This window comes from Scleropages formosus, chromosome 18, assembly GCF_900964775.1.
Source record: "Scleropages formosus chromosome 18, fSclFor1.1, whole genome shotgun sequence".
In the NCBI taxonomy this organism is placed as follows: domain Eukaryota; kingdom Metazoa; phylum Chordata; class Actinopteri; order Osteoglossiformes; family Osteoglossidae; genus Scleropages; species Scleropages formosus.
In genome coordinates, this window is record NC_041823.1 from 23364697 (window position 1) to 23392473 (window position 27777).

At 41.0% G+C, this 27777-nt stretch overlaps 1 protein-coding gene across 1 annotated transcript; it reads left to right on the forward strand.

Moving 5' to 3' along the window:
- The first annotated feature begins 1306 nt into the window (after positions 1-1306).
- On the forward strand, positions 1307-25477 carry kcnj21 (potassium inwardly rectifying channel subfamily J member 21). Its single transcript, XM_018727028.2, has 4 exons — positions 1307-1884; positions 12600-12765; positions 13118-13997; positions 24119-25477. Exons 2-4 carry the CDS (start codon positions 12676-12678, stop codon positions 24466-24468), a joined length of 1320 nt encoding a protein of 439 aa, XP_018582544.1. The 5' UTR covers positions 1307-1884; positions 12600-12675; the 3' UTR covers positions 24469-25477.
- The last annotated feature ends 2300 nt before the right edge of the window (positions 25478-27777 follow it).

The window sequence follows — 27777 nt, forward strand, 5'->3', positions numbered from 1 at the left end:
TATAAATAGCTATAAATTGGCTTTAAAATCTTTTCTAAAATCTGTCTCACAGCGCCTGGGTGGTGTGAGAGGATATGGGTTCGATCCCTGCTCAGTCTGTGTGGAGTTTGCATGTTCTCCCTGTGTCTGCGTGGGTTTCCTCCCACAGTTCAAATACATGCTGCTCAGGTTCACCCATAGTGTATGAGTGACAGAGAGAGTGTGTGTGTGTTTCACTGATGTATGGATGAGTGACCCATTGTAAGTAGTGTATCTAGCAGTGTAAGTCACCTTGGTGAATGAGGTATGTGGGCTGATAACGCTACATAGAGTTCACTGGAAGTTGCTTTGGAGAAAAGAAACTGCTAAATAAATAAATGTAAATGTTTTGTCTAGAATGGCAAGGGGGAGGGGGCAGCCACTGGCAGTTGGACCTGGAGAGGTTTTTTTTTCTCCCTTACATTTCAGTTGGGAGCTTTTTTTGTTTCTTTCCTCTGTGTCCATTTGGTTTATATAAAGCTGTAATGATAGTTACATAGTAACTGTATTATTTTGACGTATTGCCAACCTTTTTATACGGGATTCAAACCGCGGACCTCCCGACCGTAGGCCGCTTCCTACTGCCACCTGTAGTTCAACTTGAGTACTTCTACATCTTGCCCGGTAAAAGACTTCAATTCGGTTGATATTAGAAGGAGCGTTGCTGAGTTAACCATTTTAAAATGTTTAATATATGCAAAATAAGTCCTTCTGTTCGCGGGCGTACTTGTTTCCCTTCGGCCGCAGCTATTGCAATGACGGGGGCCCTTGCTTTCTGATGTCAAGTTTATTACTGTTCTGAGTGCTAGTTCTGCTGTATAAATGAGAATAGCACGGTAAAGCTGCTTATCCAACGTTAAATAAAAGTTAATGACACCTTGAGTTATCTGGTGCGCAGCTGTGGACTCGCAGCAGTTCAGTAAACAGCTGCATTTGCTGATTTAATTAACGGGCACTGTCGTCTAAAGTGATTTACAGTGATTTACATATTTACGCAGCTGAGTCATTTTTTTACGGGAGACATTCGGGGTTGGTGTCTTGCTCCAGGGTGCTACAGCAGGAGGTGGGATTTGAATCTGAGTCCTTCCCCCAACCACTGCGCCACCTGCCGCCAACATTTGAACATCTCTTTTGCTGCACTGCACGCAGAGGCTATTATTTGGTTGCGACAATGTGTTGTTTTCGCTATCTTGTGCGTACAATGCAAGTTGTTTACCTGTAGCACTGGACCCGTCAGTTCGGAGAGGGTGGGAGGGGACACGGGCGGCTCTGCGGTTACGCTTTACTTCCAGCCGATGACTCGCGCTCGCTGTTTCTCCCGGTCGCTCGCTCAAGACGCGCGCTGCACCCTCAGCACGCTTATCCGCTCGAGTCGACGTGTATGCACGCTGGTTTCATTCTTTTGCATCAGTTTTCCTCTCTTCGGCTTTTGTCGCCACTAGGAATTGGGGATAAAAAAGAGGGATAAAAATAATACTAGATGCGGACTTCCCAGCAACGAACTGAGAGGAATTTGTACTCGACCTGCTTCATGTATGAACTTCAAAACACAAAAGCCTCAATCGTGTCATCTTTAAATAATTGTCTATTTCTTTTTCTCTTTTTTTTTTTTGCACAAGTTATTTCGCAAGATTCCAGTGGACTGTTTGACTGACTCAACATTTTCTGATTACATTTCGTCCTTCGTTTGACTGCAGTTTGGAGTTCTCGATATGGATATGTGGACACATTTTTTCGCGCTGTTTCGTTTTGCCCCTTGATGAGCGGCAAGTCCGAGCAGGCGGCGTCGGGGAGACGCTCGAGACAGCGCGCGGACCACGTTTGTTCGCGCGGCAGGGCGAAGCGGCTCGCGACACTTTGCCATAGGTGAGCAGCAACCCTCGTACTGCACTGTGCCCTCCTGCCTCGACACTGCGCTTATGCCAAAAAACGCGCGAAACGTCTGCGATCATCGCTTATAGCATCAGTGTTTCTCCCGGTCGTTTTGCGCTGTCGCTTGGTCCATTTCAGTAAGAAGGGACATTAAATGTGACAAAGAACTGGTGGCTTCTGCTTCACATGGTGACGAACGATCCGACTTCTCGGGATATCCGAGCCTAGCCTAATCATAATGGTGAACTTTTTAAATCGACGTTCATTTGCGCTCTTTTTCGTCGATTCAGTCAATGACAATGTCAAGACCTGATCCTTCCCATACTTTAATGTACCACTTTCCACTTTGATTAGCTGGAGGAATTTCAATATGCTGTATAATTTTTTTTGCGTTCACACAGCAGCTTTGTGCCGAGATGGGTTCGCACGGGTAAGGGTTTGCATTGACGCGCGGTCTTGATGGCCGCGTGTCTCCCCCGCCCGGGTGTGAGGCGTCGAAGTGAAACACACCGGGCGTCCAAGGTTTCAATTTTTATTTTGAATCAACTCAAGTCTTTTGGACTCTTCTCCTGCTTACCATATCATTTACCATGTTTGCCCTGCTCTGCTCATGCTCTAATGTTCCATCATGTCGCCTGCGAACTAACGTTATTATTGCGCTCAGTGAGTAAGTGACTCCCGTTTTCGTCACGGAAAAAAATATTTTTCAAACAACAGCCTGTGTTTCACGTGTTGTCCTTTCACGCGTACATGTAGTTGTGTAACAGTGAAATATTGCGCTCTCACTGAGTCGGATCGCATTTTTAATCTGACCTCGAACGGCTAGTGTGTAGTCCTTCGTGTGCTTTTTTTGAGTGAAACAGATGAGATGCACAGAAATGGCATCGTATGACACACACAGACAAAGACAGTGAGTGTGTCACACACCATTTGAACTTGTGTGGGGACAGAGTGGTTGAACTAAAAAGCCTGCAAGTTGACACACGGACTAGTGTGGCCCTCGTTCCTCTGGCTTCATAATCATATCTCAGAATAATCAGAATCAGAAGGAGAATCAGAATCAGAATGAGTTCTATTGCCCAGTGTGGTGAAGCACACAAGGAATTTGCTGTGGTTCTAGGTGCCACCACTATATTTACAACCAAACAAACAGACAAACAGCTGACACAGAATTACGGAATAAATAAATTTTTACTAAGTATTATTATTATTAGGGGGTGCGGTGGCGCAGTGGGTTGGACCGCAGTCCCGCTCTCCGGTGGGTCTGGGGTTCGAGTCCCGCTTGGGGTGCCTTGCGACGGACTGGCGTCCCGTCCTGGGTGTGTCCCCTACCCCTCCGGCCTTATGCCCTCTGTTACCGGGTAGGCTCCGGTTCCCCTGTGACCCCGTATGGGATGAGCGGTTCTGAAAATGTGTGTGTGTATTATTATTATTATTTTTTTTATTTTTATTTTTTATAGAGCGCTCTTCTCACGCAGTGACACAGAGCGCTTTAACACAGGCATACAGCAAGAAAAATTGATACAAACAAAGAAGACAGTCAACTAATGGCTACCATAATGAAGAACTTATTATAGAGCTACAAGTATACCTACTGGCCACCGGGGAAAGGTGCAAAACTCCCAACTGAAGGTTGAGGGAGAATAAAACCTCTGGGGGTCCACAGGCCAGTGGTTGCCCACCCCTCCTGGGCATTCTAGAAAGTAACGATTTGTAAGTCAGTGTTTAACAAGTAATTATAATGTTCGTAAATGGTATCTTGGATCCCCAGCTCGGCATGGAATGTCTTGATCGTCATGGCAGAGTAATTTCATGGGTATTACTCAAAAAATACCATACCCAGGATAAGAATGCCAGATTCACAGAAATCTGAAGAAACAGCGAGGTTGTGAGTTTAAGTACAGTAAATTCAAATGTTGGGTTAAGGGTAAATATGGAGGTTAAGTATGTAAGAGGCCATAATAGGTCAAAGGGGATTCACTACTTGATTTTTACATGTCGTCCCCTAAACAACAGACTTGGAATGTCTCCTTCTACTGGGTTTCAGTTCATAAAATAAATACTGCCCTTAGAAACTGTTTTAGTGTGGGCTGGTAAATGAACTGTCGGTACCACAACCTGCTGTTCGTGTTATTTTCCCAAAGGATTGGAAATTATTACTTAGGCCTTAGCTGTGTGGCCCAATGTTGAAAAGGTACGTTTCTATGGGAAACATGAAACAGCAACTGATATGTGAAATTATACTCACATTCATTTAATCTAATTTAATCTTCGGATCTAATCCACTTTCACTTACTGAATGGTTCTGACAATACACACACACACACACACACACATTTTCAGAACCGCTTGTCCCATACAGGGTCACGGGGAACCGGAGCCTAACCCGGCAACTCAGGGCGTAAGGCTGGAGGGGGAAGGGGACACACCCAGGACGGGACGCCAGTCCGCCGCAAGGCACCCCAAGCGGGACTCGAACCGCAGACCCACCGGAGAGCAGGACTACGGTCCAACCCACTGCGCCACCGCACCCCCAGTTCTGACAATATTTTATGAAAATAAGATGAGGTCATCTAATTCAAAAGCACCATCACCTCGCTCTTGTATTGTGTGTTATTGGACATGGATGATCACAATAATTTTTTAGCATGTTTATTTGAAAGATAAAAATAAATATTATTTCTTAGTGGACAGAGTGGAGTATCATCTATACTTATTGACATCAATATAAAAAAATAAAAGAAATTCACATTAAAAACCTTACCGAGAGCTGTAACAGCAGTACTGCTGAGAGGCAATGTTTGGGGTTTAAATGTGTGTCCTTAAATCACTATGCTGTTTCCTGTCTAAAGAGGATTTGTTGATGTACAAAGTGGTAAAGAATTGTTATTTTTACCACATGGCTGTAGAAGTGGTTCTGGACATGTTTGCTCTGTCCAAGGTCCTGAGAGTAATGAAGCTCTCTTGACAAAATAATATGTTGCTGTTCAGTCGTGCTGTAGTTGACCAGTATTATTCAAAAAATGCCTTTCACTTTTTTCATAAAAAATAAGTGCTCTTTGACTTGATACTTTTCTTGCTAAGAGGTTACTTTATAATTTCTGGTAATTTTTTAAAATCATTATCAGCTTCTCAATGAACTGCTGTAAGGTTTTAGCCTTTGTCCTGCTATGCATGTATAAATTAAAATAGTTGGATTTTCAGCTTCACGTACCGTCTAACCTCAGGTCATTTGCATTCATTCAAGTGTTGCCAGAGAGGAGTGCAGTAGGAAGGATTACTACAGCTCAACAACAGCAGGGGTTTGATGATAAGAACAGGGTTGGGTATTCATGCTCCATTCCATTGTCTCATTATATATATATATAATATATATAAACTGTGGGTAACACAGTCAAAAAATCTGAGTGAATGACTGCAGGGCAGATGGGGCGAGCAACCGAGATACACAATCCATTATCAGCTGCACTCTACAAGGAGTGGAGTGCCTTGCGTCAGCGGAGAGGGACATAACACAAAAGGTGGTAAGTTGTATTGTCTAAATAAACCTTTGAAAGAAATAGTTTGAGACTAACTGTGTTACACTTACTGAAATAATCAAAGCATGGAGAGAAATAGTCTTATTTACACTTTGTTAGGTCCATCTACGGTGAACAGTGAGTATTCTTTTTGATTCTTTGGTGTCTGTTAAATTCTGAAGAAATAATCTGCTTGATTAGCATAACAGCGTCAAGTTACAGAAAGAAAAAAGAAAGAAAGGTTGTCACTGAACATATGATTTTGCAGTGTTGAATTTTATGCAGTTGAATCCTTGGAGCCTCCAGGGTTTCCGCAGACCATATGTCTTGACTCATTTGCTTTTCAGTCTTTACTCTTGTGCACCTGGAGTTTTCAATTATGAGAACCGGAGCTCTCAAAGCTTTATTGCTTGTCCAGGCCGCAGGGCGGTTATGAACATTGTCGGTGCATTCGAATCAACGTCAGTCTGAATTGCAAAGCAACAGGGAAAGAGACGGTAATAGATGGCATTAGTTTATATTAGTGGATAGTTACTGCAGGAATTGCATTGGTCTGGAAATGAATCTTAATTTCAGTGCACCCTGGATCACAGAGGCAGTCATGACAGTTAAAATTGGTTCATTCTGATATAAAGAGAAGAGAAAATATTTACCTCCTTAAGGAATCCCTTTGGGGAAATGGTCTGATCAGATTGTGTGTGTATTTATATGTACAGTTAACAAGGTAGGTGGCATAAAAAGCCACTTAAGCTTAACTGTATTATTTATATTCAGTAGCTTCAGTTTGTTTGTTATTATAATGGGTCTAACCAGTCAAATCACTATATATATATATATATATATATATATATATATATATATGTATTTGAAAAGCTATAATGAAACAATAAGTGGAAATCTACCTTGAGGCCTTAATTAAATTCTGGAAACAAGAAGCTCTGTCGGACTTCCCAGGAGAATGTGTTTTTCACAGGAGAAAGCTTTGGTTTTGTGTGAAAAAGTAATGCTTTTTAGATCAGTTCATGCTGAGTGCCAGACATGGGGAAGAAAGGCTTTTAAAAGACCCTTATACACAGTTAGCTCAAACTGCACTGAATATGTGCAGTGAACATTTTAGTTTCTCTTTCCTTACACTGTAGTTTTAATGATTTTTGTTCTTCTCCAATTATTCATTTACATACTCAGCAGACAAAGCAACTTGCACAATATGTAAATTGTTCTGGCTGCACAGTTATTTCAGGTTTAATATTTTAGATAAAGCATAAACAGGAGGTCCCCTCTTGGGGCTTGGACCTTAAATTATACTGGGCCTGCTTCCTGGCCACATACAAGGATTCAGAGCAAAACCCTGGATGTTTGCAGTTTTCCTGTATTACTTCCCTCCTCCATATCCAGTGTTACTGTCACTTTGCTGGACGGGGAGCAGACTGGAAAACAGAGTAAAGCTAAGTGTGCCTAATGGATTGATGTGGAGTTGCACTTCAGAGCATGTTAACATGTCTCAGACAAGTGTTCCATTACAGCATTTGTTTTTTTTTTTTTGTTTTTTTTTTGTACAGACCATACCTAAAAGTAATGTTGGTTTTATTTCACTTTATCTCCATATGCATCTGTCAGGAACTGTTAATCAAGACCTACACTGATGTAAGAAGCACAAGCTATTATTTATGAACTTGCTTCAGTCTCGGAAACTTGATTTATTAGTGATGTCTCTAGGTGTGTGACACATTTTATTTACAAAACATGGTGTATGTTGGTAACCCTCGTAGCTCAGTCCAACCAAACTGATAATTGCTAATTCCACTTCAGTGCATTAATCCCAATCGAAAAGGGCTCTCGGTTTTTTCCAATCTGGTAGCTGCATTCTGAGTGGAAGGGGAAGGTTGTACTAAAGTCAGTCATCTGTTTCTTTGACTGTGATTCTCTGTCCTTACAACACACACAAAAAAGCTGTCCTTAACACACTCTAAGGCACTGTGGGGTAAAATGTTACAAAGGGAGGGCAAGGAAGAATAGAGCAGCCTTGATATCCTGTGATAATGGAAGATTTGACATCCAATCTTATTGCAAAAATTCATGTATCTTAGAGTAGCAGTTAGTATAACGGACTTTAATCCTTCTGGGTGTGGCCTTACTAATATGTTGATGTGGTAAATTATTGCCTGCATCGCTGATTTCTTCAGGCACCAGTAAGCTTAACTACTTTTCAAACCAAGGCCTCTGTATTCATTTTCAGTGGTTCTTGAGAATCATTATCATGCAAACACTCTCACAGTGGTATATAGAATCTCACTTGGTCTGGTATCTCTCATAATTATCCTTTATTCTCCCCCTGTTGGTCTAAGACTCCCAATCACACTTCTTCCTTCCTTTAGGTTCTTTATCTTTTTCTTTTACTCTAATCAATTTGCAACACCATTTTATTACTGTCATTTTTCTTTTTTCACCTGACACCTTTGTACGAGGTGACATACAATGTCAGTGTAGACAACACATTAGAGCTTTTGAGAATACACTCACCCTCCATCCAAAGTGTACCCTGCCTCACACCCTATCCTTCCAGCATATGATTCAGACTCAGCATTAGGTAAACTGCTTGCTGATAATGTGTGTATGACTGAAAATATAACATTAAAAGATAATTTATATATAATATTTTTGTTACAAATGCTACAAAATATGTCGGTGCTTTCATTGTCATACATAAAAACCTTCAAGTTGGTATTTCAGTGAATTTCACATGAGCTCTTTTCAGAACCAATTACTTTTATCTGTTACAAATAAGAGTAATTTCAGCCACTCACAGTGGGAATTCTCTTAATGGGTTGATTTCTTGGAGCAAATTAATCGTGTTGTGTCATGGATGGGTGTACATAGTCACAATCAGATGATATGAATTTTGGACTAAGTACAATGCTCAGGTTAACATAAGAGGAATGTTACATTTATTTATTTATTTAGCAGACACATTTGCCCAAAGCAACTTCCAATGAACTCTATGTAGTGTTATCAGCCCACACACTTTATTCACCAAGGTGACTTACACTGCTAGATACACTACTTACAGGGGGTCACTCATCCATACATCAGTGAAACACACACACACTCTCTCTGTCACTCACACACTATGGAAAACCTGAACAGCATGTCTTTGGACTGTGGGAGGAAACCAAGAGCACCCAGAGGAAACCCACACAGACATGTATGCAAGCTCCACACAGACTGAGCAGGGATAAAACCTACGTACTCTCACATCACCCAGGCACTGTGAGACAGCAGCGCATCTTGCTGTGCCACCGTCCTACCTGTGCTGGACCTTATGAAATAAAAACAACTGATGAGATCACTCTCACTCACACACACTTTCTGAACCGCCTGTCCCATCCGGGGTTGCGGGGAACCAGAGCCTAACCCAGCAGCTCAGGGTGTAAGGCCGGAGGGGGAGGGGACACACCCAGGATGGGACACCAGTCCATCGCAAGGCACCCCAAGTGGGACTCAAACCCCAGACCCACCGGAGAGCAGGACCCAGTCCAACCCACCGCGCCATTGCGCCACCGCACCTCCCCCCGATGAGATCAGTCTTAGCAAAATCACAATACTACTATTATTATTTATGTCACTGAAACTTTTGTCCAAGGTAAATTACAATACTACATTTGTAGGTTAAACAAGTTCCAGTTACTTTACATTTACATTTGTTCATTTAGTAGGCGCTTTTCTCCAAAGCGACGTACATCTCATAGAAAATACAATTTGTGCATTACCAGTTATTTACCTATTTATACGCGAAACAGCTGTGTATCTGTACAGCAATTTATAGATATATATGGGGCAACCAGTGGTGTAATGTGTACATATGCAGGGGCATTGTAGCCAGTTTAAGTTCACTTTCCTGGTGTAGCATTAATGTGTGTCTTTGGTGAATTTGAACTGAAATAAGGAAAAGTAGAGGTGCTGTAAATTGTACATGTACTTCACCAGTGGGTCTTCACAGTTTTTGGCCGGGTGCTGGTGTCAGTTTAGGATAAATAAAGAAAACCTCATTGTTAAACCGCTCTCTCTGTCGTTCTGCCTCTCTTGCTCTTTACGGTACTGCTCTTTCATTGCGTTTATCTACCCCCACCCATGTTTGTCGTCTTCCCTTTCTTCTCTCCGAGCACAGGTGCATTGTCATCTGTCACCTCATTCATCTCTCCAGTCTGCCCCTTCCCTCCTCCTGTCATTTTACAGGCAGCTAATCTCTGGCCTCCTGAGGTGTGCCGTCTGCCTCTGCCTGTCTTCCTGTCTTGCTTACCACCCACCTCTGCATCACTGGCACAGTGCCTCCTGGTCACTGAGTGACCCCCCAATGGTGCTCCTGCTTTCCATGTCTGCATATCTTTACTGAGGTTTGGACATTGATCACGGAGATGAATAGTCCTTTAATTGTGAGGAATGAGAGTTAATTTGTGTTTCTTTGCCTCAGCAAAGGCTCCAGGATCCCTTTGGATGGATGGTATAATTCTTTACAAATCTGCTCAGTTTGTAAGTAGCCATGTGCTTACTTATAAAATAATAAAGGTGAAATGAAGTATTTTATTTACTTGACAAAGAATTAACTCTGTGCTAATAGAGAGCAGTGAATCTGACATAGTGAAAATTACATAGGACCAATGTAGTATTGCAGACTGCAGAGGTCCTGTGATTTGGGAATCAGGAGAAGTGGACTTCTGTGGATGGGTGAGTTAACATTTCTCCAGGGAGTTTTACGTTCAGTGCTAATGAACCACTTGTGTGTTTATTGTCAGCCCTGCAGGCCTTTGAATTGATCGATGACTGAAATTAACCATGTTGTTGAACTGTGGCCACCAGACATGTTCAGGGTCGAACCAGTGCTGCTGACGACAAGCTAATAGGAGAAGCGACTCACAGATTGGAAGTGTCCACAGTTCAGATGGATTGTGCAATTAAAGCAGAAGCTTGCAGTGCCCCCCCCCACACACACACACACGGGAAATGCTCCGCTTGTGCTCATGTGTCCCTGTGTTCGAGTGAAGGCAAACACAGAGAGGATCACAGACTGAACTGGCTGAGATCGGCAAACTGGGCTTGGACTGGAGCTGAGTGAATTTTAACAGGTTCATAAAGTGGTTTAACCTAAATACAAGCCCACTTTCTGGTTCTTTAATATGTAGAAACCAGGGGCAAATCTGTGATGATGCTGGATACCTGCCATAATTTGTCCAGTGGTTCATTACTTAATCACATATTTATGCATGTTTCCCCTGCGTAACGAATTCTCATATTGCAAGGATTTGGACTTACAAGCACATTGATTTGTGATTTGTGCCCTGGAATCACCTCACACTTACAAGAAACACCTCATGAAAGCAGAAATTTCATCTCACAATATGAGCCACGCAAGCAGGAGCACCACAGAATGCAGGCAACATCACTACCCTCCAGGCAGGGTTTGCCTTCTTCCATGCATGAATTACTTGAATTATATTATGAGAATCGGTTCTGTTAGATTAATAAAAACAATAATAAAAACATAATTTATATTGCACATTTAAAAATAGCTTTTTAAAGCTGCTGGAATTAAAGAAATATGATAATTATATGAGAATATTATTTCTTATTTCAAATAATAAATATGATATACACGGGGGCGGCATGGTGGTGTAGTGGGCTTGGCCGGGTCCTGCTCTCTGGTGGGTCTGGGGTTCGAGTCTTGCTTGGGGTGCCCTGTGAGGGACTGGTGTCCCGTCCTGGGTGTGTCCCCTCCACCCTGTGTTGCGGGGTTGGGCTCCAGTTCGCTGTGACCCCGTTTGGGACAAATGGTTTCCGATGGTGTATGCGTGTGTGTGAGAGATATACAGGTTATAGCTCTCTTTCATGCCATACATTTGCAACATACATCAGCATTTAAAAAATACAGCAATAAAAGGACAAGAGAATACATCCATTATTAATAATTTATTGTCTCATGTAAGGTCCCATTGCTAACCAAGCCTAAACTGGAAGCATGGGGTGCGAAGCAGTCCTGGATGGAACACTAGTCCATTGCCAGACAGTCACACATAGTAACTCATTCATTCACATATACTCACACTACATGCAATTTAGAGGCACCAGGTAACTTAAAACAGAAGTGTGTGGACTATGGAACTAAACCAGAGCACTGAGAAGAAACCCATGGAGAACATAGAGACTCCACACAGTCTAGGCAGGGAGGTGGTAGGCACCAATGCTTGCTGCTGTACCATCATGCCACCCAACAAAATGGACAAAAATAGAAGAGAGAATAGTAGTAAGGTAAAGGATGAGAGGGAAAGGGTAAACAAAATAGATAAAATGGAGCACACTTATGTGTTGTGTAAAAGTGAACATTTTCGGCTGGCTTACACCAGTTGACCCTAACCCTAACTAGACCTAAATCTTGGAATTTACTCCAGAGCAAGACCATGAGCTATACCCTCTCCCAAGAGGTCTAGTAAAGCTTGGATTTAAAGGTGCCCTGAGCAGTTCTGGTATTTGGGACTTGGTCTGAAATGAGATGCATTCCACTTTGGAAAAAAGGTAGAAATTTTGCATAAGAATTGAACAACGGGTTCAACTTTTGAAACTCAGAAATGCTTTTTTCCCATTTAAATGAATGGTAATTGGAAGCTTCTTGTCCCAGACTTCAGCTTACAAGCAGAATGAATCATGTTCTGTACCCTAAAGAAGACGGTATTCACTATTGTATTTGTGCATTTACCAAATATTCCCATAGTGTGTTGCCTTATTTTCTTGCAATTTATGAAGAAAAAATTGATAGTTCAAACATATTGAGGAAATTTTGCACATCGGTCCTGTTTGAAGAGGTCCCCAAAATGTTTATGGCTGCTTTGTAGTATGGTCTCATGTGTTTAATCTCAATGAATCACTGATCCACTCTTTAAGCTCTCACTCTCATCCCTTCGTAGGCTTGTGCACTGGATTCAAGTCTGTGGGCTGTAAAGAGATTAAAAACTAAAATATCAGAAGGTTGCCGGTTCTAGCCAGTGCCCTGTCAGTTAGACCCAAAAATTCACTATTAAATTAGCAAACAATTTTACTTTTAACAACAAAGTGACATACAGCTGAGTGAAATAACATCTAAAGGTTGTGGTTAACATTCAGATCTACTTTATAGTCACTGTTTTCTTCCTTCCATCATTCCAGTGCTGCTGTGGTGTGTGTCCAGTGTTAGTGTGCTCTTCTGGGACACAGACATCATTCTGCACCTGACCTCACAGCCATGAGTAGCTTCAAGGGCCAAATGGGGCAGGATGTGGAGAAACAGGGCCAGAAGCTGCCCAAACAATGCTGGGAGCCCTTGAAAGACAAGGTAATGGGAATTTCACTTTAACTCATCTGTGTCTTTTTTTCTGCAAGTGCTTAAAATTGGATTTTTTAATGCTAATGTTTAATATGCATTCTTGTCAGTTCACTTCTATTGAAGGACTTTTTATTTCAAGTGGGTTGTTTTATGGCTACAGCTCACTGCATATTGTGTAGAAGGTCAAGGATTTACTAGACTGGAACTTTTTGATGCTGTTTGCTCAACTTCATCTCTTGCTTGCATTTCATTCTTCCTTATATTCTATATTTTATGTCTCCTTCCTCTTTACACCATTTTCCCCCACCTTTTCTTGCTTTAAACATTCTTTCTCCTCCCCGCATAATAAAACACTGTACAGGTACCCACTGATCGAACCATGCTTGTGGGGGCAATAGCAGGCAGTGGTGCAGACCATGGTGACCCTATGGGGGGTGTTGCCAGGAAGCGGCGCCAGCGCTATGTGGAGAAGGATGGCAAATGCAACGTGCACCATGGCAATGTACGAGAAACCTACCGGTACCTCAGTGACATCTTCACCACCCTGGTGGACCTGAAGTGGCGTTTTAACCTGCTCGTCTTCACTCTGGTGTATACCACCACCTGGGTCTTCTTTGGTCTCCTCTGGTGGCTCATTGCTTACATCCGGGGTGATCTTGAGCACACCGATGATGGCGACTGGACACCCTGTGTTAACAACCTCAATGGCTTTGTCTCAGCCTTTCTTTTCTCCATTGAGACAGAGACCACCATTGGCTATGGTTACCGTGTCATCACTGACAAGTGCCCTGAAGGCATCATCCTTTTGTTAGTGCAGGCCATCCTGGGCTCCATTGTCAATGCCTTTATGGTGGGTTGCATGTTTGTCAAGATCTCCCAGCCGAAGAAGCGAGCAGAGACCCTGATGTTCTCACACCAGGCAGTCATATCACTGCGGGATGGCCGGCTGTGCCTCATGTTCCGTGTAGGCGATCTCCGCAGTTCACACATCGTGGAAGCCTCCATCCGTGCCAAGCTCATCCGCTCAAAACAGACCAAGGAGGGCGAGTTCATCCCCCTCAACCAGACCGACATCAATGTGGGTTTTGACACAGGAGATGATCGCCTTTTTCTGGTCTCGCCGCTCATTATCTGCCATGAGTTCAACGAGACTAGCCCCTTCTGGGAGCTCTCCCAGGAGCAGCTGCCCCGTGAGGAGTTTGAGATTGTGGTCATACTGGAGGGTATGGTTGAAGCCACAGGTGAGCTGCAGGGGTGGAAGATTTGTTGCATAATTGCATGATCGTGACTTCAAAATTTCGGGCTAACTGTTATGCTGCCATATCGAAACTAGTAAAATTCCTAGTACTAGTGCTGATTCTATAATAATAATAATAATAATAATAATAATAGGATTTCACACTTTTTCAGATGATACTAAAACCACACACTCAGGAGACCTCCTGAAAGAGGGGACAGCTAAAAGTCTTCATAGGAGTGAATTCCAAGATTTCAGTCTATTTAGGATTAGAGTAAACCAGCCCAAAATAAAATACCTGGTATTAATCACTGGTTATGATGTAAAGGACTCTGATTAAGAGTAATATAATAATAATTAATTAAGTAAGTAAGTACAGTTACCAGGTCAGCACTGGTGCACCCCAGTTGCATTTCAAGTAAAAGGGAGCTTCAGTTTTCACATGTGCCTGAGGGACCTCAGAGCTGTCAGTTGAAATATTCCAGGCTCTCTTGGGGTCTCGCTAATAAGAAGTGGGTGCGTCTGCTATTGAGCAGCACTACCATTACACTCTGCTAATTGCTCCCACATTGTTCCCTGTGCTAATGCGCATGATTAACACTCATTTTGTTTTACTGAGGCCTCTAGAGATAGCTGGTTGTGGGAGGCCTGGCAGTGTCAATAAGACTGCTTCAGGTAAATTAATGAATGGAGATCACTGGTAAGGGAAGTCCAGTGCAAATCCTCGCAGAACTTCTCCTTTTCAGAGTAGTTTATTTGTCATTTGCACAGTTATACTGGGTACACTGGACATTGAAATGCTTGTGACGAGACTCATATAGACATGAACAGACATGAACAAACACATATTTAGACAAGAATTTGCTGATAAGTAAGGCACTACAAATAACAACTATAAAAGGGCAAGTACAAATAAATGCAAGTACGTACACACACATTTTCTGAACCGCTTGTCCAATACGGGGTCGCGGGGAACCAGAGCCTACCCGGCAACACAGGGCGTAAGGCCAGAGGAGGAGGGGACACACCCAGGACAGGACGCCAGTCCGTCGCAAGGCACCCCAAGTGGGGCTCAAACCCCAGACCCACTAGAGAGTAGGACCTGGTCCAACCCACTGCGCCACCGCACCCCCCAAATGCAAGTACAATACATAGTAAATAAATAGTAAATACTGAGTAGTAATGTCCAGGGGTTTGGAAGAGAAGTGATACAGTGTCAGTAATAAAGTGTCGCAGTGCAAGACTACTTCCTATTAAGTAGTCTGATGGCCCGTAGGTTTTGCATCACAGTAACTGCATGGGTGGCATTAAGGTCCTGGATCAGTCATCTTGTAGCTTAATGAGCAAAACAAGGGGAGGTAACTGTCTTTATTCAAGTGCCCTTAAGATGGGTGCTGAGTGAATATTTGACTTCGGGCTTCTTGCATGAAGACTTTGGGATATAGATCAATGCAGTCCCAGATAGCATTAAAAAGGTGGTCTGATGGACAGACTGTAAAGATTTGGATGGACCTATGTAACGGCTACATTTGGCTTGTTTTAATAATTTTACAAGAACATATGATTTTGATTTTGGGCAGCACAGTAGCACAGCAAGTAGTATTGCTGTCTCACTACACCTGGGTGGTGTGAGAGGACATGGGTTCAATCCCCACTCAGTCTGTGTGAAGTTTGCATGTTCTCCCCATGTCTGCAGGGGTTTCTTCCCATAGTACAAAGACATAGTGTGTGAGTGACAGAGAGAGTGTGTTCCACTGATGTGTGGATGAATGACCCAGTATAAGTAGTGTATCTAGCAGTGTAATTTACTTTGATGAATAGCTGTGTGTGGGCTGATAACAAGTTGCTTTGGAGAAAAGCATCTGCTAAATAAAGAAATGTAAGTATGATTCTGATATCCTTTGATCCAATAATCTGGGGAAGAAAACTGAAGAGACAAACACTGGAAAAACTAATTCAGTAATAAAAGCTGTACAGGAGAGATAAAATGTCAAGAATAATGATTTCTGGAAAATGTGTCATAACAATATTGAAGAGTAAATTCCTGGAAACTGACCAGACATATTGAGGGGGTGTGGTGGTGCAGTGGGTTGGACCAGGTCCTCCTCTCTGGTAGGTCTGGGGTTCAAGTCCTGTTTGGGGTGCCTTGCGACGGACTGGTGTCCCGTCCTGGGTGTGTCCCCTCCCCCTCCAGCCCTACAGCCTGTGTTGCCGGGTTTGGCTCCGGTTCCCCGTATGGGACAAGCGGTTCAGAAATGTGTGTTTGTGACCAGACATAAATGTTGTGTATTTATTATAAAATTAGGCTATTTAACACATTTCATTATTTTAATATGAATAAACAGAAAATAATTTATTTACAGCAGCAGTTCTGTTTAACAGAATAATGGCTCAGTTAAATCCATGGTACCATGCAAAGCTTTTTTGGCACATTGGTGCAGTGGGTAGTGGTGCAGCCTCAAAGTGTGTGGGGCTGTGCATTTGGGCACAGCTTTGAATTCATCTCACGCTGTGCAAAGTTTGCATGTTCCCCCATGTTTTCAGGGTATTCTCGCACAGTCCAAAGACATGTTCTTTAGCTGAATTGGTGAATAAATTGTCTGCAGTGTGTGGGTTACGTTTGTGTAGATACAAAAAAAGTTTAGTGAAGTGTATCTACCACTATAAGTTCCTTAGACAAAGATGCCAAATAAATACTAGTTTACAATTATTGTATGTTATTTTGGACAAATATATCTGCTAAAAGAATATTTGTTCATGTGGACAGGAGTCCATTTGCTGTAAGTCTTTGGTTTCTTTCTGATCCAGTTATTTGAGTCAAGTTCTGTCATATTTTGAGGTTGAAACATCTGGTCATCTTTGGTTCTGTGCTAGTTGTTTTTAAACCATTCAAGCCACATATTGTTTCACAGTGGCATTAATGTGGATCTGGCCAGCTAAAGTTTAGGAAATTCTACTATGAGTTTTTTTAAAAGCAGGTGCAACAGACAGAGGCCGGCTCAGATGAGTGCTCGTGCTCTTTTTTATTCACACAGGTGCAATGACAGAAGATGGGGGGGGGGAACGGGGGCACCGGGAACAGGTATTCGGGGACAGGACTTCGGGGTCTGCCGTGTCGTCGTGGGGCTCGGGAACGAAGGCACAGGCATGTGCGGGGTTTGGAAACGGTGATCGGGTGTGCGTCTGCAGTGCTCTTCCTCCTCCGCTCTCGTCTATCTCGCAGCAATTAGTCTCAGCTGTGGGCGGCTGACCTCAGGCTCCGCCCCCTTTGCTTGTCGCATCGGCGTGCTGCAGCAGGGCTTTGTCTGCAAATTTTCCCTTAGTATAAAAATGCTCAGTTCACAGACTTTTGTAGCTAGCTTCAACAGGAAGGTCTTGGCTTTGCTGCCATTGATCTATGGTTGTTTTGGAAGTGGCACTCTACTGGCACACTACATGCGTCATCTCTGACATCACTAGACAGGTTTTCACCTCCAAATTCATTGCTCGTACCTCCTGGTGTCTCCAGTACATCAAAACAGCATGTAAACTTTACACAATTATATGGAAGGGTGTATTTACTGAAGAAATGCACAAAAAATACCTTATTCAAGGGAACTGAAGTAGTTTTGATGGGATTGAAACCAGGAATGCCTGAAATAAGTCAACTGAGCTCTTAAAAATAATTAGATAGGCAGAATGTGAAATCCAAGTAAAGCCATTAATTATACGGTATTGAAAGCATATCCTGAAGAGGGAACAGTCAAATACTGTAAGTAATGCATACTTGTATTTCAGACAAATTAGTTCTTTATTGAATCCATAAATCTTGCTGAATGATAACTGTAGTACAATGAAGATTACCTTTTCAATGTTAATTATAGAATCTGTTTTATTTCCTTGTGCTGAATAATTGCACTGCATGAAATAAGATCCTTCAGCAATGAAAAGCTACTCAACACAAGTTTATTTTCTCTCTGTTCCTTGTGGGGTGTCTTACAGTATGTCCACAAGGGGACGTAGTTTGTCACCCCAATGTTCTGTTTTCAGGACTGGAGCTTTCACAATGAAGTCCTTGTTCATAAGCATCAGCACAGCTGTATGGTCATAATATTATGTTGCTGTCTAAGACACAGTAATGATAATTTCAGGAGTGATTGCAAGTCCCAACCTTTCTTTCCGATACTTCACTCTATGAAGAACTTAAAAGAACGCATGCCACCTTCGATCATCATGAGTTTACTATAAAAACCATGCAGAGGTTTACTTAGTTTGACTTAACCTTGTGGCCATGAAGTTCATTCTGATAACTGGCACATGAGTCAGGCAGCATCTCCTTGTGATTCTGGCTCCTGGACCCCAACCCATAATTATAGAGTCATCCTGGTGTGTGTGTGTGTGTTTTGTAAGCAGGTGATTAAAACTCTATATTACTCACAGAAGAGATAAAAACATTGAGCAGTTAAGACTATGTGTGACAGAACAAGTGAAATATCATTGATGTGTTTTTAATGTGTGCATATTATGTATAATATGTTATCACACTAACCTGTTTGGATTTTCATCTCATTTGAGGTTAAGGGCTTTTGATGAAATCTCCACAGACATGCTGCCACAATCAAGGTTAACACCATCAATAAGTACATACGAGGCAGAGTGTCACATTCAGTGGCCACACAGACGTGTATTACTATAGTGTCCCTGTATGGACGTAGGGGTATAAAACTTCTGTGCAGGGTGAAAATATAAGTGTACTGAGCAAATTAGGAACTGAAGTGGAGATGTGATAGAAGAAAGAACAAAATGAAGTGCAAGGCATTTTAAATAAGGACCATGAGCAGAACAGGACAAAAAAACACCAAAACAGGACTTAAGACCCAGGATAGGGACACAGCAGACAAACACATATGAACTCAGCACTGGAACAGAAACATACTGGGACAAGAACACTGGAAACCAGCAAATAAGTAGGGAACAAGGACTGTTAGAGAGCAATGGTAGATAGCTGACCACGGATCAACAATGTTACAGGTTTTTTGTTTGCCTTTTATAGCTTCACCAAATGTGTCATTAGGAACAACTGCATCTCATTCTGACAGGTGATTTGGACTCATCCCTCTAGTGGTAACTTTCATTACAGCATTACTGGCAGACATGACAGTATCCCCCACCCCCCACAAGCGGCTCCATTCGCTCTACTTCGACTGAAAGGAGGAGGTGGAGGAGCTGGACAATCAGGGAGAAGTCCGCAATGAATACATGGTCTAGGATATCCCTATCGGGTACCAAATTGCTCCTCTAGGCCATACCCTTCCCAGTCAGTAGATTGTGCTAACTTGGTATTCAAAATCTAGGAGTATCTTTACCGAATACTCCGGGGCACCATACACAATGATGGGTGGAGGTGAGGAGTCAATAGCCCAGCCATGTAAAATTGATGAACAATATGGTTTAAGCATAAAAATGGGACAAATTAGATACTGAGACAGTAGATGAGTTGATAAAAAATAAACCCTGACTTAAGATCTTAAAAGGTCTAGTATACTTCAGTGCCAATTTCATGGATAACATGCATAATTTGATGTCTCCAGTAGAGAACCAGACTCTCTGTCCTGGCTGATATAGGACTGTGCAACATCTTGTCTGCCTGGTTTTTCTGGGACCGGACGGTTGCTTCTAAGTAAACGTGAGCTGATTCCTAGGTTGCCTTTCTCCTTTTGGACCATTCATCCACTGCTGGAAAATTACTGGATTCTATGGTCCAGGGGAACAAAGGGGGCTGGTAGCCTAAAACACCTTGAAAAGACATAGTTTTTTGGATGAATAAATCCAGGATGAAGCCTAAGAACTGATTTCTTGATGAAATTTATTTTTCTAACCTTTGTCATACAACTTATTGTCCCAAAGTGTCTAACACCTCCTACACATTTTTGACATGGTTCTCATTTGAATGGGAGAACACCAAAACATCATCCAGGTAGACTGGTACAAATTTATTAATCATATCCCAGAGCACTTCATTCACAAAGGCCTGAAAGGTGGAGGGTGCGTTTACCAGAACAAATGGCATAATGAGGTACTCATAATGTCCCAGGGTGGGACTAAATGCTGTCTTCTACTTATTCCCCTTCCTATTTCTGATCAAGTTATTAGCACTCCTCAAATAAAGTTTTGTAGCAATCTGATCCTTATTGACAGGTGAAGTTACCAGAGGCAAAGGGTGAAGATATTTGATAGTAAGAACAACCCCCTATAACAAATACAGGACTGAAGGCCCCCATCCTTTTCAGCAAAAAAGAAACCTACTGAGGCCAGGTAATTGGATGGCCAAGTGATCCTAAAATCTAAAGCTTCAGCAATGTATGCTTCCATTGCTTTTTGTTCCGGTTAGGAAAGAGGGTATACTTGCCCCCCCTAGTGGGAGTTTTGCCTGGCAACAGGTCTATTGCACAATCCCAAGGTCAATACGAAGGGAGTTCTGATGCACAAACTTTGTTAAATACCTGAGTTAAGTCCTGGTATCCCGTGGGAAACTTTACAAGTGCCTCTGCACTTGGCAAGCATGAAACACGTCTGAGTACTGCTTTCTCCAAGAGAGCAGCTTACCCAAACTCCATGATAACAGAGGGTCATGAGCCAGGGGTGCCCTAATATGATCTGATTGTATGGAGACTTAATCAGAAAGAACTATAATTTCCATGAGGAACAGTCCCACCATTCTGATATCCACAAATCCCAACCCTATATGCTTCCCATCCAGGAAAGTGACCTTAACCTATTTAGCTCTCCAAATTATACTCCCCAGACTCTAGCTGTATAGATATCTATGACGTTTCCTGCCGCCCCAGGGTTGATAAATGCATTTGTGTTTTGCTCCCCACCCGACCAGGACATGTACAGGTGACAGAAGTTGAGAGGCCCAGTTAATAATGCTACTCACCACTAGAGGCACTACAGTAGATTCCCTAGGTGGATGTGTTGGGGAGAGCCACAGTAAAAATAGTTCTTCCTGAAACTGGCTTTGTCTGTCCCTCAGAGTCAGATACCTCCCTTTGTTCAACATTGTCTCCTTCATGTTGTAAACTGCATACTTCCAGATTGCTCTCAGCACTCCTTTTTGCTAGCTAGTTTCATCTTTGGGGGTACCACCTGATGGCAATTCTGGTCTGAGAACTGGATACAGCATTCTGCCTCAAAAAAAACATTTATGGTTGCTATTACTTCATTGAGATAAGTTTCTGAGGAGTGCCAGGGAGTCCTCTATTGTAAGCCACTGCATGCTGGATTTCTTTTAACTCTAAGATCATCCTTTGGTGGTAGATCCTTCTGTCACATTCAATAGTCAGACATCTATCACTGTAACATTCTTATATGAATGCAGGGGTATGAAACTCCCATGCAACAGAAAAATGTGAGTTCACCACAAATTAGGAACCCAAGTACAGATGTGATAGAAGAAACAGGAAAGTGAAACACAGGAACTGAGTGGAACAGGACAAGCACACCAAAATGTGGCTTAAATAAGGCTGAGATACAGAGGGCAAGCACAGAAACACACTGAGACAAAAACTTTGGAAACCAGCAACAACAAGCATTACCAAATCACAGCCAAAAGCAGTAGACAGCTAACTAAGGATACACAAATCTGCAGGCTTCTTGTTTGCCTTTTATAGTTTCTTCTCCAATTGTATCATTGGGAACAGCTGCTCCTTGTTTTACCATGTGATTTGGACCCAGACATCTGGTAGTCATTTTCATTATTGCTCATGGTAGACATGACAGTGTGACCCTGACTCCATGAATATTTATAGTCACCTGATACAACTTTGGTGTTTAGTGTCTTAACAAGTTAGGGGGTGGTGGTCTCACAAACGGAGGTATTTGAAACATCTGAAGTCAATACATGTTATAAATGTTGTTACAGTGAAATTAAAAATGTGTTTGTTGTAATTTATGAATAATACATGTAGATGATTTGTAGATGTATAATAAGACATGTAGATCTACAAGACTTGATCAACTGCTACACCCCAACCAGACCACTACGCTCTTCCACATCTGCCTGCTTGGTGGTCCTACACATTAAAGGTAACGCACAGAGGTTCTTGGTTCTGGCTCCACTGTGGTGGAACAACCTCCCCCTCTCACTCATAACTGCTGAATCTCTGTCCACATTTTAAAAAGGTCTTAAAACTTGCCTCTTCCAGATTCACTTTGCCCATTATCTCTTAAGTTCATGTAAGGTGTAAATGCACTATAACTTTGAGATCATGCCTGTTAAACAATGAATAAACCTTCATGCAGCTAATCCTGTAATGTAACATAAATGTTTATATTTAAAAAAAATTATTAGGAACGTGATTAGGAATCATCAATATTTGGATAAAGTTTTCTGCAGCTACTCGAGTGACGTACATTGGTTCATTCATTGGTGGAAAGAAACAAACCAGCTGTATTTAAGAATCACTCATCTGCATCTAAGTGTCTCTTCCTGCAAATTTTATGAACACATTGTATTTTCTGAGATGTGCATCGCTCTGGAGAAAAGCATCTGCTAAATGAATAAATGTAAAATGTTAATGTATGATTGAAAAAAAAACACTATTCATACACATATCATGTTGGCAGCTCAGTCTGAGATGTAGTTTAAGGGGCAGCAGGTGGCCTGGTGGTTAGAGTTGTAACCTTGCAATCAAAGGAGCCAGGTTCAAATCCCCCCCTCCACAAGAATATCCCATAGCAAGGTAGCTACCCTGAATTGCTCTAGTAAAAAATACCCAGCTGCATATATGGGTAGATCACTGAAAGTCATGTTGAAGAAAAGCCTCAAACAAATGTAAATATACTTATGTGCAAAAGTTTGAGCACACCTGGTCAAATTAGATATTTTGTTGATTTTTTTAGATGAAAGAAATGCGCACAACCTCTGCAGGGAACAACTTTAGACATGACATGTTTATCCAAATTTTAATTCATAATTACATAACTACGTTTGACACCTACCCGCAGATTTTCAATAATACTCAAATCTGGGGATTGTGAAGGCCTTTCCAAAACTTTAGTTTCTTTAAGTAGCTTATGGTTGATTTTTGGGTTGATTATCGTCTTGCTGAAATTTCCAGCCTCCTTTCAGCTTTGGTTTCTTCACTGACTGTGGGACATTGGCTTCTAAGATTTGTTGATACTTACTAGAATCCATTCTTCCCTCTGCACATAATATTTCCTGGTCCACTGGCTGCTACACAACCCAAATAAATTCACCTCCATACTTAACAGTTGGCAAGGTATTCTTTTCTTTTACTTTCTTCTCCAAACATACCTTTGGTAACTGTAGCCAAAGAGCATACATTATGTTTATTCATTTAGCAGATGCATTTCTCCAAAGCGACTTCCAAGGAACACTATGTAGTAGTATCTTCTCACACCTTATTCACCCAAGGTGACTTACAATGTCACTCATCCATAACCTAATCAATCCATAACCTAAAGTACCCAATTTTTGTTTAATCAGAGTAGACTGGTGCTCTGCTACCCTCAGTCCAGCTGAACCTTCCTGCAGTTCCTTTCCAGTGATGTCAGAGTTTTGCTTTGTGTACCTGATCAGTCTACGATCGCTTGTATCTGAGCTTTTCTTGGTCTTCAAGAACTTGTCTTGACTATAGTGGCTCCCCTTAACTTTAATTTCTTAGTGAGATTTCAATAGTGGAAACTGCAAGTAGTAAGTGTTTAAATATATCAAATATTTATATGAAAATATATTAAATATACCGAATCTTCTTATATCTTACCCCTGCTTTGTAAGAGTTAGTGGTCATTTTTAGATCCCCAGCCTGCTGCATAGGGGAGCCCATGGCTGTTGAGTGTTAGAATTTATTGTGCTCTAGAATTGTTCTGGTTGAAGGTGTAACGAGTCAACAAAGTTGTGAGACCTCACAAAAAATATAAAATCTAGAAAGCTGTTTCATTCATTTGGAGGTAAATCTTTACACAGTCTTCTGCTTGTCTCACCAAATATCTCACTTTGTTTCTCTTTCTGTGTCTTTCACTGATCTTCTGCTTTCACTGTCTGTTCATTACCATTCATCTCCTCCTCATCTCACTCTGCACACCGTTTCGTCGTTCCCAACTGTTGCTGTCCCTCTGTAGGGATGACTTGTCAGGCACGCAGCTCCTACCTGGACTCAGAGGTGCTGTGGGGACAACGCTTCACTCCAGTGCTCTCTCTAGAGGAGGGTTTCTATGAGGTGGATTACGACTCCTTCCATCAAACATACCCCACCCCGACGCCCTCCTGCTCTGCCCATGAGCTGGCCGAGCTGGCCAAGAAAGGCGAGGACATCCCTCTTTCACCCCAGGTCACCGTGGACCCCGCGTGGGGCCCCAGTCTAGATAGGGAGGATGACAGAGGGAATGTCGAGGAGAGGCAGAGGGAGGGGGAAGCAGAGAATGTGACTAATGGTGATGTGAATAAGATGGACAATGGGGAGGATGACTAAGGCGCACACAGTGGGCAAGCACCCTGTAGTCTTCTTTTTATTTCAGTTTCAAGTGGTGTGAAATGGTGGGTCATCTTCCTTGCTTCATATGCTGGGAGATACGTATAAGAGAACACAATAAAAATGTGGAATATGGATATATATATGCCAGTTGTATTAGTTCTTGCTGAATTATAAAAATTTAAATTACAAAAAGAGGAAGCAATCATCAGAGCTGTACAGATGATTTATAGATGGGAAAGAATAAACAATGAGGACAGGTTCATGTAACTGTTGTAATATATGATTATATTGTCAATCAGCAACCTGAATGATAAATCAAGACTGACCATGTGAAAAGTTTGTGTGAATATTACAAAAGAAAGGAAAAATAATAAGAAATACTGTATTAGGAGAGGTCATTTTAGAAGCTTGTGCCCAAATTGTATCTGGAAACAATGGCTTCTAAAACCAGAGCAAATATACTTGTCTGACTGCATTTCAAGCAAGTCTTGCTTTGTTCAGCAGAGGTGCTTTAACCGCATTTGCTGTAACTTAGAAGATCATCAAAAAGCACAGTTTGTGCTTAATATTTCAAGAAGATTTAGTGCCGAAGGGCTATTGACTGAGTGTTTTCTAAGTGAAGAGGTGTGGTTTTTAAAACCATGTATCACTGTCATCTGTCCGTCCTTAATGAGGCTTGTAAATTGAAAACATGAATGACAAATAAAATAGGACTCATACAGAAAGAAACTTGTTCTGAAGAAGAAACCAGTGAAATAAACAGTAAGATGAACAGTGCAGATATTATTTCTTACAGACAGATCTGAGTTACAGTATTATGCATATTCTATAAGACAAAAGGAAAACAGCACAAGAACATCATATCAATGGAATGCATGGATTATAATTACATCATGTTTTTATTACAGTTTCTTTAGTTTCTTTTTATTCTAAATAGCTTTTTTAAGAACATTTTTTTTTGTTTTGTTCATTTCTGCACCCAGTCTTTAGCTGGCAATACAACACACCGGAACAAAATCAGAGTGTTAGTTCACCTACATTAAACTTACTTCCACAGTGTTTATAGCTGTATGTGGTGTGCACAAGGGGATGGTGTCCAAAAGCATAATGATGGTGCGATTGCAATTTATGCAATGAAGCAGTCCATAATCGGTACTGGCAGTTTTTGGAGACAGTATATTTCTGTTGTTTCATTTAAGTTTTAACATAGTTTAAAGGAAATCAAAATGTTAAAATATGGTTTACAAAGTATTTTTATTTCTTAAAGATATAGCCAAGATTTTTATAGAGAAGTTTGTATAATTATGCTTTTATTGATTGTGTAGTTCACTGAAAATTGAAAGTGACCAGAAGCTGAGGAACATCACACGTTTGTGTGGTCAATTGATCAGTAATCAGGACTAAACAGTAGCTGTGTAGATGCGTTTTTGATTTTCAGTAATTTTAAATTTGTTATAATACTGTTTGAAGTTCATAAAAACAATTAAACAAAGGTATTGTTTTATTCACTAGACCTTTATCTCAGGCTTTTACAGAACCAAACACATAATTTAAGGAATATCTGAGTTAATATTTTATTGATTGTGGCTTAGTGGCAAAGTATTTTTGAATTTTTGAAAAAAAAAAGTTACGGATTTCCACTCCTTATTGTGTTCATAAGTTCAGGGGCCAGTGTATGAATTTATTGCATTATTTGCTTTAAAGTCTATTCATAATTAGAAAATGTCATTTAAAGTGTGTTTATAACCACGTTAAATAAATTCTTTATATACTTTGCAACTTCTATATAGGAATATACAGTATGTCAATGACTGAGCTGCTCTAAATGTTTGCAAATGGTTTTAATTTAGGCTACTGTCAAATATCTGAAAATACAGTTTGCATAACAAATGAAAAGTGTGGGTATATTAAATATTTATCATATTTCTTAATGTACATTTACATACACTCATGAATGTTCAAGTTATAAGTTTTAAAAGATACAGTTGTTTCTGAATTTATTCATTTATTTTTAATTGTATTTTCTTCACTTGTCTATTTTCAACTTTTTCACTTTTTTGCAGATTGAATGTGACCCAGCTGTTAACACACCCAGTTTACAGAGTTGGAATGTTGGACCGAACTACACTCGTCCCCTGTTTTTCGGTCTATCAATAGCCAGTTTTGCACTTATCCGATATGGAATTATTAATACCACTTTTTGTGGGACCGGTCCGGATTTTCATTTATCCAGTCTGAGAAATCTGGTCCAGGCCCACAAAATTTGATCCAGTGTGACAAACTCAAGCAGCATTTGGAAATTTTTCCAAGTTGCTGTGTCAAGCTGTGCATCCACCGTGCAATGAAATAAAAAAGGAAATTTAGGCAAATAACTTGCCGTTACCCTACAGACCCAGTAAACCTTGAAAAATAAAAACTACTAAATAAAAAGTCTTTCTGCATTTATAAAGTATAAGAAAAAATAAGTTAAACAAAAAATACAATGAACTAGAAAGAATATTGACTGTTCTTACCTCTATGCCAAATGTAGAATTTAAAAAAAAAAACTCTCAGAAATACACTTCTAAGGAGGCTGTTTAAATACAAGCCCTTGTTTGCTATTGCAACCATGTGAGTGATTCAAAAAGCTTTGAGGGCAATCCAGTAAAACAAAAAAAATATTTTTTCATTACTTTCATGGAACAAACTGAGAAAATGTAGTTGTGTTGTTATTGTTATTCATTATAATTTAATGTATTACATTCCTTAATGATTTTAAGGCTCCTTTAGAGTGATTTTGGGGAGGACTTGGGACATAGCTGGAAGAAATTGAAATTTTCCCCCAAAAGAAATAATGGAATGAATAATTTCATCATCTGCATTTTTAATAATCGGTTAATTTTTTCATGAACAAATTAAGACCAGATAATGGGGATAAGGGTAGTTCAAAAAAACTTCCACAATGTTTACATCATATCTGTTTTCCTCTATGTCAGTGACCAGTAAAAAGATGACAGACATTTGAAACATTTATGGGATAAATCAGTCAAAAATCAACATGGACTCTGTGGAAACTGTATAATTTCATATCAGTTTTAATCTGAATGTCACTCAAAGTCAGTAATGTTAAAATGCAAGTCTTACAACATATTTTTAATACTGTATAGCTATAGCTGAGACTTTTACAGAGCCTGCTGAGAGAATAAATCAAGGTACATCTCAATTATCCTGTTATTGATACTATAGACAATAAAGGAAAATGAAATTGGCCAGATGTTGAAAATGTTGCAAACACTAATGTTGATATGATTTAAATAAGAGGACTTG

Bases quoted from the DNA above. Each gene is read 5' to 3' on its own strand.
- kcnj21 (XM_018727028.2), top strand. From the start codon at position 12,676: ATGAGTAGCTTCAAGGGCCAAATGGGGCAGGATGTGGAGAAACAGGGC. The intron at 12,766-13,117 runs GTAATGGGAATT...AACACTGTACAG, and splicing joins GGGAGCCCTTGAAAGACAAG to GTACCCACTGATCGAACCAT. The intron at 13,998-24,118 runs GTGAGCTGCAGG...GTCCCTCTGTAG, and splicing joins GGGTATGGTTGAAGCCACAG to GGATGACTTGTCAGGCACGC.